The sequence below is a fragment of the Nerophis lumbriciformis genome, linkage group LG35 (assembly GCF_033978685.3).
Source record: "Nerophis lumbriciformis linkage group LG35, RoL_Nlum_v2.1, whole genome shotgun sequence".
In the NCBI taxonomy this organism is placed as follows: domain Eukaryota; kingdom Metazoa; phylum Chordata; class Actinopteri; order Syngnathiformes; family Syngnathidae; genus Nerophis; species Nerophis lumbriciformis.
Genome location: NC_084582.2, coordinates 15,681,607 through 15,695,496, shown reverse-complemented (window position 1 = coordinate 15,695,496; position 13,890 = coordinate 15,681,607). Strand labels below are relative to the sequence as shown.

The window sequence follows — 13,890 nt, the reverse complement described above, 5'->3', positions numbered from 1 at the left end:
TTTCACTAACTGCTTCTTTACTATCACTTTTACTATCATATTTGTACATATTGTATTTGCTGATGTTGTTCTGTTGTTGTTGTTTTTGTCTCTCTGTCTTATCCCCCTCTAGTCCCCACAATTTCCCCCTCTGTCTTCCTTTTTTTCTCTTTCTATCCCCTCCTGCTCTGACTCGACAGCACCAAATGATAATATAAATACATTTAATAAAGTCAAATACAAATAAGGCAACAAGAGAAGTATCCCACACTTCTCTTTTGTAAAGTACATTTGTACAGCCGATATGGGCATCTACATCAACTACATGAATTGCCTGAAAAGCTGGACAGGACAAAAAATTTAAAAAAAATGCTATGCACGGTTATAATTTCGGGTCAAGGCACGAAACAGGAAGTACATTTTCAACCGGCAGCACCTGCAGTGAACAAACTCGTCCAAAATATGTTGCCATAGCACAAACAATAACACACCTTTTCAGTGTCTCTGTCGGTGTAATATGAGAACTATTTGTTAAATACAAAACATTGTTGCTGTTAGCGAAGAAAAATCTATAAATTAGTCTTACCGTTTTATAAGCCGCAGGGTTCAAAGCGTTGGAAAAAAGTAGCGGCTTATAGTCTGGTAAATACGATAATGAAAAAGAATAATGAAATTATTTAAATATATAATTGACATAGCATCCTCAGTTTTTGTCCAATTATAATTATGATAACAAATTTAATCATTCAATGATCTTGAATGTTTTATCAGCATTGGTATGACCAGTACTGCCTGCCTGTGTAACTACTTGGTATTGGATCGATACCCCAGATTTGTAGTACCTCCCAAATTAATAGCTAGTAATGATATTTTTAGGGATATTTAGATCTGAAAGTTTCTGGTGTCACCCATCACAGACATGCCAGATGCGATGCTTCTCCTCAGACTGCCATCTGACAACTTTATTGTTACCTTGCAGAGCGCTATGAGGAGCTGTATTGTTTTTCCTATAAACCGAACATGGATGAGAATGAGAAAGGACAGGAATGGGACTTTGTGGACCTCCGAGCTGAGTACAGCAGAATGGGACTCCCAAACTCCCTGTGGAAACTCTCCTCGGTCAACCGGCACTACAAGGTGAAGAAGTGACCAGGCACATCATAGTCATACTACTGTGGATCATGCAATAACTGATTTGTGTTTATTTTTCCTAGGTGAGTGACACTTACCCTGCTGAACTCTTTGTCCCTGAGTCAACAACTCCTTCGGTCATCGCAGGAAGCTCCAAGTTCAGGAGCAGAGGTCGATTTCCTACTCTGTCGTACTACTCCAAAGACAATCATGTAAGTTGACAGCGTGCGTGTCATTTTGAGTATTTTTAGGAAACTAATTTGCTACTATCAGTGTTTTTTTTTTCTTACAGCAGTCTGAGGATGTAAAATTATGAGAAAGAGCTTTTTGTTATTAGGGTTGGGTATTGTTTAAATACGATTTGATACGGGTACCTAATAGGGATGGGCTAATACCCATATTGAGATATATATTGCAGCCTCTTGTGATGATAATTTATATACCACAATATTATTTGAGTTATAAATGATAGCAAGTTAAAATGGCTCCTTATTTAGATGCTGATGTATGGGCTAACAGATTGTGTCGTATCTGGTTGTATTTTCTCAAATCTAGGGTTGGGAATTGTTTGTATTTGGTTCCCAGCGATTCTTGATTCTGATTCTTTTCAAAGGCAGGGTCAAAAATGTACTGTTCAATTTACAATTTACAATCCTCTTTACTTGAATATAATATGTTTAGAAGTTTCTTTCCACATACGTACACTTTCACAAAGATTCACTTTAATTTTGAAAATCTAATTAAAAAATATTTATACGGTACATTTCCTGTTGTACCTGTGTTAAAGATAAGAGATGTTCTGATCAGGGTTTTACTGTCGATTCCAATCATCAATGAGTGAAATTGGCAGATACCGATTGCATATATTTACCATAATTTTTAAAATGTGTTAGAGGTGAGTGCTATTGACGGTGTAACAATATCAGCACAATTTTTTTAACTAGTCCCTTATTTTATTTTATTACATTCAATTGTTTGATCAAAAGTCAGTATTACACAATAACTAAACAGAAGCAAAAACTACTATTTACCAATCATGTAAATCGTTTGGCTTTTGCCCTCAAAGTGCCAGGGAATTATCTGAGTTTGTAAACTTAAACAAAAATGAGGAAAAAAAAAGATTTTAGGGATAATAAAAATATTGATCTAATCATGCTTCGGTATCAACATCGTCGATATATGGATCGAGCCGTCTTCCCCTTTCGTATATGCCTGACAGTCTTCGCTGAACACCCACAGAACAGCACAACCGTTGTTATACAGTGCATTCGGAAAGTATTCACAGCGCTTCACTTTTTCCACATTTTGTTATGTTACAGCCTTATTCCAAAATGGAATAAATGTATTTTTGTCCTCAAATTTTTACAGACAATAACCCATAATGACAATGTGAAAACATTATTTTTATATATCATCATATTGTGATAATGTATGTTGATGACACATTCTCGCTGTGTCCTACAAATTTGACAGTGACAATCAAACAGCTGCTTCCTCACCGCAATGTTGCGTCCTCGCTAACGACTCCACCTCCGTCCTCATTGAGAAACTGTCTTTAAATCACTAATCCTTGCCTCAATGGCAACAAAGAAATTATGTTTCTTACAAGTATTATTATCACTGGAGAATGAGGATTAGCTAGACATGCTGTACTATACATCATTGGAGGATACAGGAAGGGAGTCTAATGCTCAACCTCAAGAGCTCTTGAATGTAAACAAAGTTGGGCGGATGGCGACAAATATTGACAGTAACAATACTGAATATAGTATAAATAAATGGTCAATACTACAGTGATTAAACCGATATTTTTTATTATCACAAAATATTTTTTGTAGTTTTGTTATTGTTTACAAACGCAGAAAAATACGTAATTTTAAGGTCTTTCAGGGAAAAAAACAAAGGATTTAAATCAGACCAAACGTAGTTTTGCTTGTGTTTAGTTATTTTGCACTATTGACTTTATTTTGCTCAAAATATTGCATGTAATGTAAGGGACTAAGGAAACTATTTGAGTATTTAACTGATTGATACACCGCCATCCTGTGTTTTTGTCTGATTATAATTGCCATCAGTGTGTGAATGTGTGTGTGTGAATGGGTGAATGTGGAAAATAGTGTCAAAGCGCTTTGAGTTCCTTAAAAAGGTAGAAAAGCGCTATACAAGTACGACCCATTTACCATTTACCATTAGGGCTGCAACTAACAACTAATTTGATAATCGATTAATCTGTCGATTATTACTTCGATTAATCGATGAGTATTTTATTGGAAAAAAAACCAGCATACTGGCACTATACTGGCACCATACTTATTTTGATTATTGTTTCTCAGCTGTTTGTAAATGTTGCAGTTTATAAATAAAGGTTTATTTAAAAAAAAAAAAAAAAAAGCCTCTGCGCACAGCATAGATCCAACAAATCGATGACTAAATTAATCGCCAACTATTTTTATAATCGATTTTAATCGATTAGTTGTTGCAGCCCTAATTGTGATCCAAAAATAAGTACCGTAGTTAAATGATCTTAAACATGTTGGTATCCACATTCGTTTTGCCCATGTACGGTAACTACGTGGTATTGGGTCGATACCCAAATGTCTAGTGTTGCCCAAAACTAACTAACTAAACAACAGAACAATACAATTAAGTACATTTTAACATAAGCTTAGATGGAAAGATTTTACAATTGAAAGTAACCAGCTAATAATATTAAACTAGCAAGTATATTATTAATAGTTTTGATAAAATAATTAAACCGGAAATGACGCAATACGTTTTTGCATATGTCAGCAGCCAAATTAATTTGTAACCCGTTACATACTGTAATAGTTATTATCATTTATATGCCAAATTATACATCGTGATTTATATTGTTATCGCAAACGGCTGTAATATATATCACAATATAGATTTTAGGCCATGTGGTCCATACCTACTGGGTACAGCTGTTGACGTCAGCAAGTTTCAGTATGGATTCCTACTTCGTACCCCTTTTTTTCTTCCATCCTTTCTTTTGTGAGACTCAGGTGCATGTTTATACCATCCAGTAATAGCGGCAATCCAGAGTTACTAACTATAGTGATTACCAGTGTTGGGACTAACGCGTTACAAAGCGTTAAATCTATCGGCGGTAAATAGTAATCTAACGCGTTATTTTTTATATTCAGTAACTCAGTTACCGTTACTACATCATGCGTTACTGCGTTATTTTTGCGTTATTTTTTATGTAGTATCGGCTAGAAACTGAGAAGATCTGAGTGTTTTATTGCAGCGCTGCAGAAGAGGCAACAAGAAAGAGGCGCGCCGTGCGCTGTCTGTGTACGTGAATGTGTGTGTATGTGTGTGTGTGTGGGGGAGGGGGCGTGTCTGTGTTTACTAACAAGACGTCATGGCGAAGCCCGAAGCCGAGTTTCTTAAAATTGAGATCTTTTCAGTACTTTTCTTTTGTCGACCACAAAGAAAATAACATTTTAGATGAATGTAAGTTGTGTCTTGGATCAAAGATCCTATCCTAGCAATTCAAATATGCTGAAACCGCTACAAAAACAACATGCTTCGACGAAGCTAGTAAAGAGACACACACTTCACATCCACCTCCAACAGCGGCTGAATTTTAACGAGGCACTGCACACTGAAGGTACACACACTATGTCAATTCTCTTATATACTCTTTCATTCTAGACTTCTAGAGTGTTTGATTATCACATCACTGTAAATGTTTAGACTATAAAGTTCACAAACATAAAGAGGGATGCTAGTGGGCCAGGCCAATCTTTCCTTTTCTCTAAACTAAGTGGGGAAATGTGTAGAGTGTTCTGGGCTTCAGACATGATTTTATTTCAGAATTCCTTGAGAGAAAAAAAGGCCTGGTTAGGCTTTATGTATGTCGTGTGTGCCTTCCTTGGTTTACAGCTATGTTGTTATTATGCTGTTTGTTACTTATGTATGTTATGTTGCAGCTATTTAAAATAGTTTTGTCAATTTGTTCTGGCCTGAAACAAATTGGCCCTTTGAAACATATCTTTGTCTTTGTGTGTTGTATGTAGACCACATTGCTTAGCAGAGTTCAGTGATGCAAATGCATGTCAAGTTGATCAACACATTGTATTATTCTCCAGTGCAATAACAGTACTGAAATGAAGGCTAAAAGGGCATTAAATGGGGCCTTAAAAAAATAAAAAATATATATAAGTAACTAAATAGTTACTTTTCACAGTAACGCATTACTTTTTGGTTTAAGTAACATAGTTAGTAACTGAGTTACTTTTGAAATAAAGTAACTAGTAACTGTAACTAGTTACTGGTTTTCAGTAACTAACCCAACACTGGTGATTACAGCCACTGTATAAAACAGCAAATGTGCCTGGGGTTCTGTCAGAGGTCCAGTGTGATCAGGACTAATGTTCATATTTCATTTTGTTAATACTTAACAGAACAGTTGGGAGTGCTTTATGAGTGTTGGGTCAACTTCCCAGGGTTGAGGGTCCAATGCGTCAAGCCCAAACATACAACGATCTTATGTTTGGTTCATTGGCCTTAAGGGTGAACCACATAATAATTCTTGGTCTGGTCCCCTGGTGGATAATAAATGGAGATATGAGAAAATGATTCATTTTAATGTGTGTCAAGAAAAGGACTGTGGTTATTTGTTGATGTTTTTCTTTCCCCAAAACATCCATGTAAAGCAATAATGTCCTTAAGATGAGCTTATGGGGGGAAGAGATCCACATATGAAGCTTTTTCTTGGGTCCTCCCAGGCTGCCATCTGCCGCAGCAGTCAGCCCCTGTCAGGCTTCAGCGCTCGCTGCCTGGAGGATGAGCAGATGTTGAAGGCCATTCTGAGGTCCAATCCCCGCAGAGACTTCATGTATGTGGTGGACACCAGGCCCAAGGTGAGCCCCATGAATGGAAAGGACACACTGTAATAACATAAGCCATGCTGTATTGTGTTATATGTTCAGGTGGTTGCTTTTCCATACCGCCTTTTTGCAGCTGGACGGAGGTGACTTGTGGAAACATCTTACCTCTGGTCTAACTAAGCCGTGACCAGGATTATGCAACTAAGTAGGTCTTAAAGGGGAACATTATCACAATTTCAGAAGGGTTAAAACCATTAAAAATCAGTTCCCAGTGGCTTATTTTATTTTTCGAAGATTTTTTTTTAAATTTTACCCATCACACAATATCCCTAAAAAAAGCTTCAAAGTGCCTGATTTTAACCATCGTTATATACACCCGTCCATTTTCCTGTGACGTCACATAGTGATGCCAACTCAAACAAACATGGCGCATAGAACAACAGCAAGCTATAGCGACATTAGCTCGGATTCAGACTCGGATTTCAGCGGTTTAAGCGATTCAACAGATTACGCATGTACTGAAACGGATGGTTGTAGTGTGGAGGCAGGTAGCGAAAACGAAATTGAAGAAGAAACTGAAGCTATTGAGCCATATCGGTTTGAACAGTATGCAAGCGAAACCGACGAAAACGACACGACAGCCAGCGACACGGGAGAAAGCGAGGACGAATTCGGCGATCGCCTTCTAACCAACGATTGGTATGTGTTTGTTTGGTATTAAAGGAAACTAGCAACTATGAAGTAGGTTTACAGCATATGAAATACATTTGTAAAGGAAACTAACAACTATGAACTAGGTTTACAGCATATGAAATACATTTGGCAACAACATGCACTTTGAGAGTGCAGACAGCCCAATTTTCATCAATTAATATATTCTGTAGACATACCCTCATCCGCGCTCTTTTTCTGAAAGCTGATCTGTCCAGTTTTGGAGTTGATGTCAGCAGGCCAGGAAAGCTAGGGTCGATATTCTTCTCTTGATCATCTTCGGTGGCATAAGGGATGGTGTGAGCCAAGACATCCAGGGGGTTTAGCTCGCTCGTCTGCGGGAACAAACTGCCGCCATTACTTGCCGTGCTACTGAGGTCCTTTGTCCCTGAATTGCTCACACACTCCGGCAGATTCAATGGGGGTCTGGCGGCAGATTTCTTTGACTTTATCGTTGGAAATGCATCTGCTTTGAGTGTCGCAGGATATCCACACATTCTTGCCATCTCTGTCGTAGCATAGCTTTCGTCGGTAAAGTGTGCGGAACAAACGTCCAATTTCTTGCCACTTTCGCATCTTTGGGCCACTGGTGCAACTTGAATCCGTCCCTGTTCGTGTTGTTACACCCTTCGACAACACACCGACGAGGCATGATGTCTCCAAGATACAGAAAACAGTCAAAAAAACGTAAAATAACAGAGCTGATTTGACTCAGTGTTTTGTAATGTGTTTGAGAAAATGGCGGATTGCTTCCCGATGTGACGTCACGTTGTGACGTCATTGCTCCGAGAGCGAATAATAGAAAGGCGTTTAATTTGCCAAAATTCACCCATTTAGAGTTCGGAAATCGGTTAAAAAAATATATGGTCTTTTTTCTGCAACATCAAGGTATATATTGACGCTTACATAGGTCTGGTGATAATGTTCCCCTTTAAAGGGCCCCTCTAATGCTGTCAATCGCGGCACTCATTTCATAGTTGTGTACCTCAAAATGATTAAAAAAAAATAGACACCGTAGTGATTTTAGGCATGTCAAACGAGTTACAGCAAATTAGGGAACACCCACACCAAGCGCGGCACACGCTGCTGCTCACTGCTACCCTAACCTCACAGCGGGTGGACAAGGGGATGGGTCAAATGCAGAGGACAAATTTCACCACACTTAGTGTGTGTGTGACAATCATTGGGACTTTAACTTTATGAATCCAAATTGTGGGCGGGCATCAGCTTGCTGACGTCACCTACAGAAAACTGGAGCCAATTTTATACAGGGCTTGAAAGTGTGACGTGGAAACGCAATTCATCGTGGTTCTTGCTGGCCTCTGAATAGATTAGGACACAGTCTTGCCTTCAGCCATGTAAATAAAGTTGTTCTTTTCTTTAACAAGTGAAGAACATGGTGCAAACGTGCGACATAATTAACTGCCACAATGATAGTCATGATCGCGTCAGAGGAAAAAAAAGGATTTGGTGAGACCTGTCTACTTCAAGCCTAGAAGCAAAGCCAAGAAAGTTGGGTTAATGAGCTAATAAAGAGACGATGAATAGCCTCGATAGCAAGCTTGAGACTTTTGAATCAAAACATTCTATTCATTTGCACAAGTTGCACTTAGTAGGCTATTAGCGTTAGCTGCGGGTCATGAACAACATCCAGTATTTCGGGGAAAAAAGCAATACCCCTATTCATAAATCAATAACTGAGAAGACTTTAAATATTTCCCACATTAATGCACAGTTTATTTCAGACTTGAAATATATTTAGTTTGTAACACATTTCTCCAGGAGACCCACAAAGTGAAGTCCTGTTGGCTTACCTCTGAACGGACGACAGTTTTCCTTTTTTAATGTAAAATTCTGAGATCTTGCGCACACCCAAAGTTGGTTTGTCCGTGACACTTTATCAACTTTGTATTTTGAAATGTTTGGACTGTATACAAACTGACTTTGTTGACGATCGAGATACAGGACACATTCGACCACCAATTTCACTTATTTTTTAAGGTGGCAAGTCTTTGGAACAGGGTCCAGTTTGCTTCGGTACAGTCCCGAGATGTTTTTCTTTTGTACAATCCATTTTAATCTAGTTTGTTGCTCTCTCACAATACCACTGGTCGAGTACAGCCATGTAAACAAATACTTTGTCCAGCAACCATGGCTACCCAGCCCCACAGGGCATTGCGAAATCACGAGCCCTATTGTGTGGTATGTGTTTTGGTAGCATCTTCATCACGGATCACATTACTTTTGCACAGAATTTAAGAACAATTTAAATATGTCTGCCAGATGTATTGTTGGAGGTTGTAGCAATACAACAAAAGAAGGGATCGGGCTGCATACATTTCCAAATTATGTAAATATGAAGAATAGATTAACATTTCCTCGCAATTTGACTGGCACAAAATGGGATTGACTAAGCGAAAAGAGTGTAATTTGCAGAGATCATTTTAATGACTGATTTTGAAAAAGGGTTTTAGTCTGAGTTTGAATGGAACATTTTGAAAAGATTCCAGCCCAATGGGATCCCAAAAATCAGGAGTACCTTCGAGGAGCAAAAGACTGAGTCAGAACATGTGGGGAAAACGGACAAAGAAGAGCAGACCCGACACTCAAAAACGAAAAACAAGGATAGTAAGCCTTTAGTATTCTATTTTGTCTCCTCTTCTGCTGATTTTTTCTCAAGATTCTGGAGGAAATACCGTAAGAGCATGAGAAAACACAGGCTATGGTGTCTTTAGAAGAGGAGATGGAAGAGCAGGACTCCTGGAAATAGCGATTATTTTATATTTATGTTTTCCTAATGATGTTAAAACATCATTAGGAAAACATGATGTTTTAACATCGCTTATTCCCTTTGGTACCGCGACCCCAAAGGGAATAAGCGGTAGAAAATGGATGGATGGATGGATGTTAAAACTAGTTTTGAAGTATTTATTGACCAGGGCGCCAAAGACATTCAAAGACACACCAAGAGGGGGCAGCATATCGAGTCTGGCGATTGAAAGGAGGCATTCCTAGCAAAATTAGTTATTTAATAATAACTCAAAAACGAATTAATATTAATGGAAATGACTGTCAGATTCATTTTCAAAAGTAAAAAATACATAGGAGAATTTTTTGGTGAAATGTTGGTCATTTGTACGCCATGGGTTGTTAGAATAACTAAATGTTCTTTCAATCTCCCAAATGTCTTTTATAGTTGAATGCGATGGCCAATCGAGCAGCAGGAAAAGGCTATGAAAACGAGGACAACTACGCTCACATTAAATTCCAGTTTGTCGCCATCGAGAACATCCATGTAATGAGGAACAGCCAACAAAAAATGCTGGAAGGTACAGTAATTACAAATTCTCACAGAGACTTCATTTGTTGTTGGAACATTTCCTTGGCAGTGAATCCATTAGTGTGTCAGGAATATTTCATCACTTCAGTATTTGTGGAACAAAATGTATCATATTTGGCATCATCTTTAGAACTGTGTTGTTTCTTTACATGATTGCGGCACAGCCCCATGTTACCCCTTTGGCTCTCAGATGCACTCAGCGAGACTGCACTGAGCCCACTGGAGAATTTCTGGGTATCATGCAGGGGTTCTCCTAAGAAGACTTTGAATCCATCTGGGTTTTATTTCTGAGCTATTTTGGTTTCCTGGAGAGCACAATCTGCGACCTACCCCACCAAAGCAAAACTGAGGGCGTGAGAATGATGTGATTTGTGGTCTGAAAAGTTGTAGCCGCTCTTTACTTGTTATAACTCTTGGCGTCCTGGCAGCTCAGAAGAAGTCTTATGACGTTTTGAGACAAAGCCTTTGGCCTTTAGGGATTGCTAGCGTGTCCTTTTGCACGCTTAAATACAATTTCTGGCAGCATCAACTTTGGGTTATTTAGCTTGTAGCAATGCTCTTCAAAAGTCATTAAAGGTGGAGAGAACTTGTTCACCTGCTCACTCATAGACCCAGGAACACAGACAGTGTGGTAATTGCTAATGAAAGTAAAAGTGCACAGTGGTACCTCGGTTTTTGTTATTATCTCCAAAAGGTCATACATATAATTAGTTATTATCATTACTATTACTCATTTTAGTTTTTTTCAGTTTTTATTACTTTTTGTAAAATCTGCACTGCGACCACATAATTTCCTTATTGTGGGATGAATACCTCTGTCCTATCCTATCTAGAGATGTCCGATAATATCGGACTGCCGATATTATCAGCCGATAAATGCTTTAAAATATAATGCTGGAAATTATCCGTATCGGTTTCAAAATTATCTGTATCGGTTTCAAAAAGTAAAATGTATAACTTTTTAAAACGCTGCTGTGTACACGGACGTAGGGAGAAGTACAGATCGCCAAAAAACCTTAAAGGCACTGCCTTTGCGTACCGGCCCAGTCACATAATATCTATGGCTTTTCACACACACAAGTGAATGCAAGGCATACTTGGTCAACAGCCATACAGGTCACACTGAGGGTGGCCGTATAAACAACTTTAACATTGTTACAAATATGCGCCACACTGTGAACCCACACCAAACAAGAATGACAAACACATTTCGGGAGAACATCCGCACCGTAACACAACATAAATACAACAGAACAAATATCCAGAAACCCTTGCAGCACTAACTCTCCCGGGATGCTACAATATACACCCCCCGCTACCCGCTACCCCCTACCCCCACCTCAACCCCGCCCCCCCCAACCCCGCCCACCTCAACCTCCTCATGCTCTCTCAGGGAGAGCATGTCCCACATTCCAAGCTGCTGTTTTGAGGCATGTTACAAAAAATAATGCACTTTGTGACTTCAATAATAAATATGGCAGTGCCATGTTGGCATTTTTTTCCATAACTTGGGTTGATTTATTTTGGAAAACCTTGTTACATTGTTTAATGGATCCAGCGGGGCATCACAACAAAATTAGGCATAATAATGTGTTGATTCCACGACTGTATATATCGGTATCGGTTGATATCGGAATCGGTAATTAAGAGTTGGACAATATCGGAATATCGGATATCGGCAAAAAAGCCATTATCGGACATCTCTAATCCTATCCTATCCTATAAACAAACACAGAGACTGAGCCACTTATGGCTTAAATTCTTGGGCACTTGATTCGCGGTATGATATGCATGCAAAAAACGGACTAGTTTGTTAGGCGCAATGTTTGGCTGTACTATAATCGAGACGATAAACAAAAACTGGGACAAAAGGTAGGCAGAATTTTTTTTGTCTCAAATTGAAATGTAATAAACAAAAAAAATAACATTGAAGTCATTGTATCTTCTGCCAAACACAGTTTTACGTTTCATTGCACACAGAACCCTTTGACAGAAAAAATATATTTACCAGTAAGGGGCTTTGCTTTAAATGTGATCGTTCTTGCTGCTGTTGAAAAAGTTATTTAATGCAGGGAGTATAGGTTTAAAATGTCCAAAGAACGATTATGAAGTTAAATGGCACCTCACACTTACCGGTACCTATGTAGAAGAAGTGTGTAGTTTGATAAAGTGCGTAAGCTATTCCTTGTGTTTCCTGCCACTGAGACAGCTGTGTTGCTATTTCAGTGTGTGAGCTGCGTTCCCCCTCCATGTCTGACTTCCTGGAGGGCCTGGAGAGCTCAGGCTGGCTGAAACACATTAAAGCTGTTTTGGATGCAAGCGTCTTCATCGCCAAGGTCAGTCTGCAGTGTAATCCCTGCTGTCTGTATTACCGCTATTTTCATTATTATCTTGTTAGTGTTGCATCATGTGTGTCTGCTTTAATGCAGTTAAGACTCCTGAAAACAATTTACAAACATTATTGTATGCACAAATGATTAGGAAGTATTATGATAAGAATAAAATGTATATTTCTAATTCACATCACATTTAGTTATAAGAGTGATATAGCTTGTGAATATTATTTTAGGAATACAGCCAAAATCCATGCAAAAGCATAATGCTGCAGTCTGAGCCCAATAACTTCTCCCTACTACCTGACAGCCACTGTATGAACAGGAGATATAATTATATAATACAATACATCCATGTACTGTATATGTTCATATTTATTCCTCCAAACACATACATTTGCACAGTTACTTTAAAGTCCTGATACCCTTGATTATAAGAGTGAGACTTCCTAAGACTGGGCCTACAATTGTCTCACATAGATCTCTTAAATCATTTTTTAAGTTTTAATCCCGGCATGAAGTCACTAATTTGGGATAATATTTATTCAGAAAAACAGACCAATGTTGCTCCAAATGTGTTTGTAAAGATGCTTCAGAAAGTAGCCAATAAACATGCACCTTTTAAAGAAAATGTATGATAAAAAGACCACAGCACCTTGATACATAACTAAAAACGTGAATGGCTCACCGAGATGATTCAAAGCAAGCTGCTGTAAGATCTGATGATCCAGGTACCGTAAACGGAAAAATATGGTGACTAACATGATCAAGCAGAAAAAACATTCAAATCAAATCTATCTGGTGAAATTGCCAACTGTTTTAATATTTGTTTATGAGTAAGGTACATCAAATAGAAAATAATACAATCGATTTGATGAATGGACAATTTAAGCATACTAAATTTTGAGAAAAATTGCAACTTCACCTTTTGACCAATATCACCATATGATGTGAAAAACCTTTGGGCACTGTGCAAAATAAGTTTGGGCTACGTTGTCTTGATGGAAAATGAATACATTATATGTCAGATTACATTTCCGAACCTGGTTGTTATATTTTTAATCTGAGTTTAAAATATTGTATATTCCCCCAAGCTTGGAAAGTAGCCAAAGTGATACCCATAAAACAAATACAAAATATAAAACAAATAAGATGTATATTTCCCCAAGGTTGGAAAATAAAACGTAATTATACAGACTTCTGTTGTGCCAATAGTAGACCAATTAATATTCTTCCTGTTCATAGTAAAATCATGGAAAAACTTGTTTCTCAAATTTTTAACTATTTTAATCATGCTCTTGGTTCCAGCATGCCTCCAAATATGGTCACTCTGCAACTACAGCAATTGTCTATATGACTGATGATTGGCAGCAACAAATTTATGCTGTTTTACTAGATTTTAGTGCAGACGGTTTAGATCATGGTTTACCATTGAGAAACCTTCTTGCATGTGGGTTTAGGAATTGTGCAATTAATTTGATGGAGAGCTATTTAAAATAATAGGTCTCAATCTTTGTATTTTAATGGTAACCTTTCT

General features: G+C 38.1%; 1 protein-coding gene across 1 annotated transcript in view; it reads left to right on the top strand.

The window, feature by feature from the left end:
• mtmr7a (myotubularin related protein 7a) overlaps positions 1–13,890 on the top strand; it is a 33,052-nt gene that overhangs the window by 8,331 nt on the left and 10,831 nt on the right. The window contains exons 4-8 of the mRNA XM_061927545.2: positions 959–1,116; positions 1,194–1,322; positions 5,868–6,002; positions 9,877–10,009; positions 12,247–12,356. Of these exons, the coding sequence (XP_061783529.2) occupies positions 959–1,116; positions 1,194–1,322; positions 5,868–6,002; positions 9,877–10,009; positions 12,247–12,356 (665 nt within the window). The remainder of the gene's footprint in view (positions 1–958; positions 1,117–1,193; positions 1,323–5,867; positions 6,003–9,876; positions 10,010–12,246; positions 12,357–13,890) is intronic.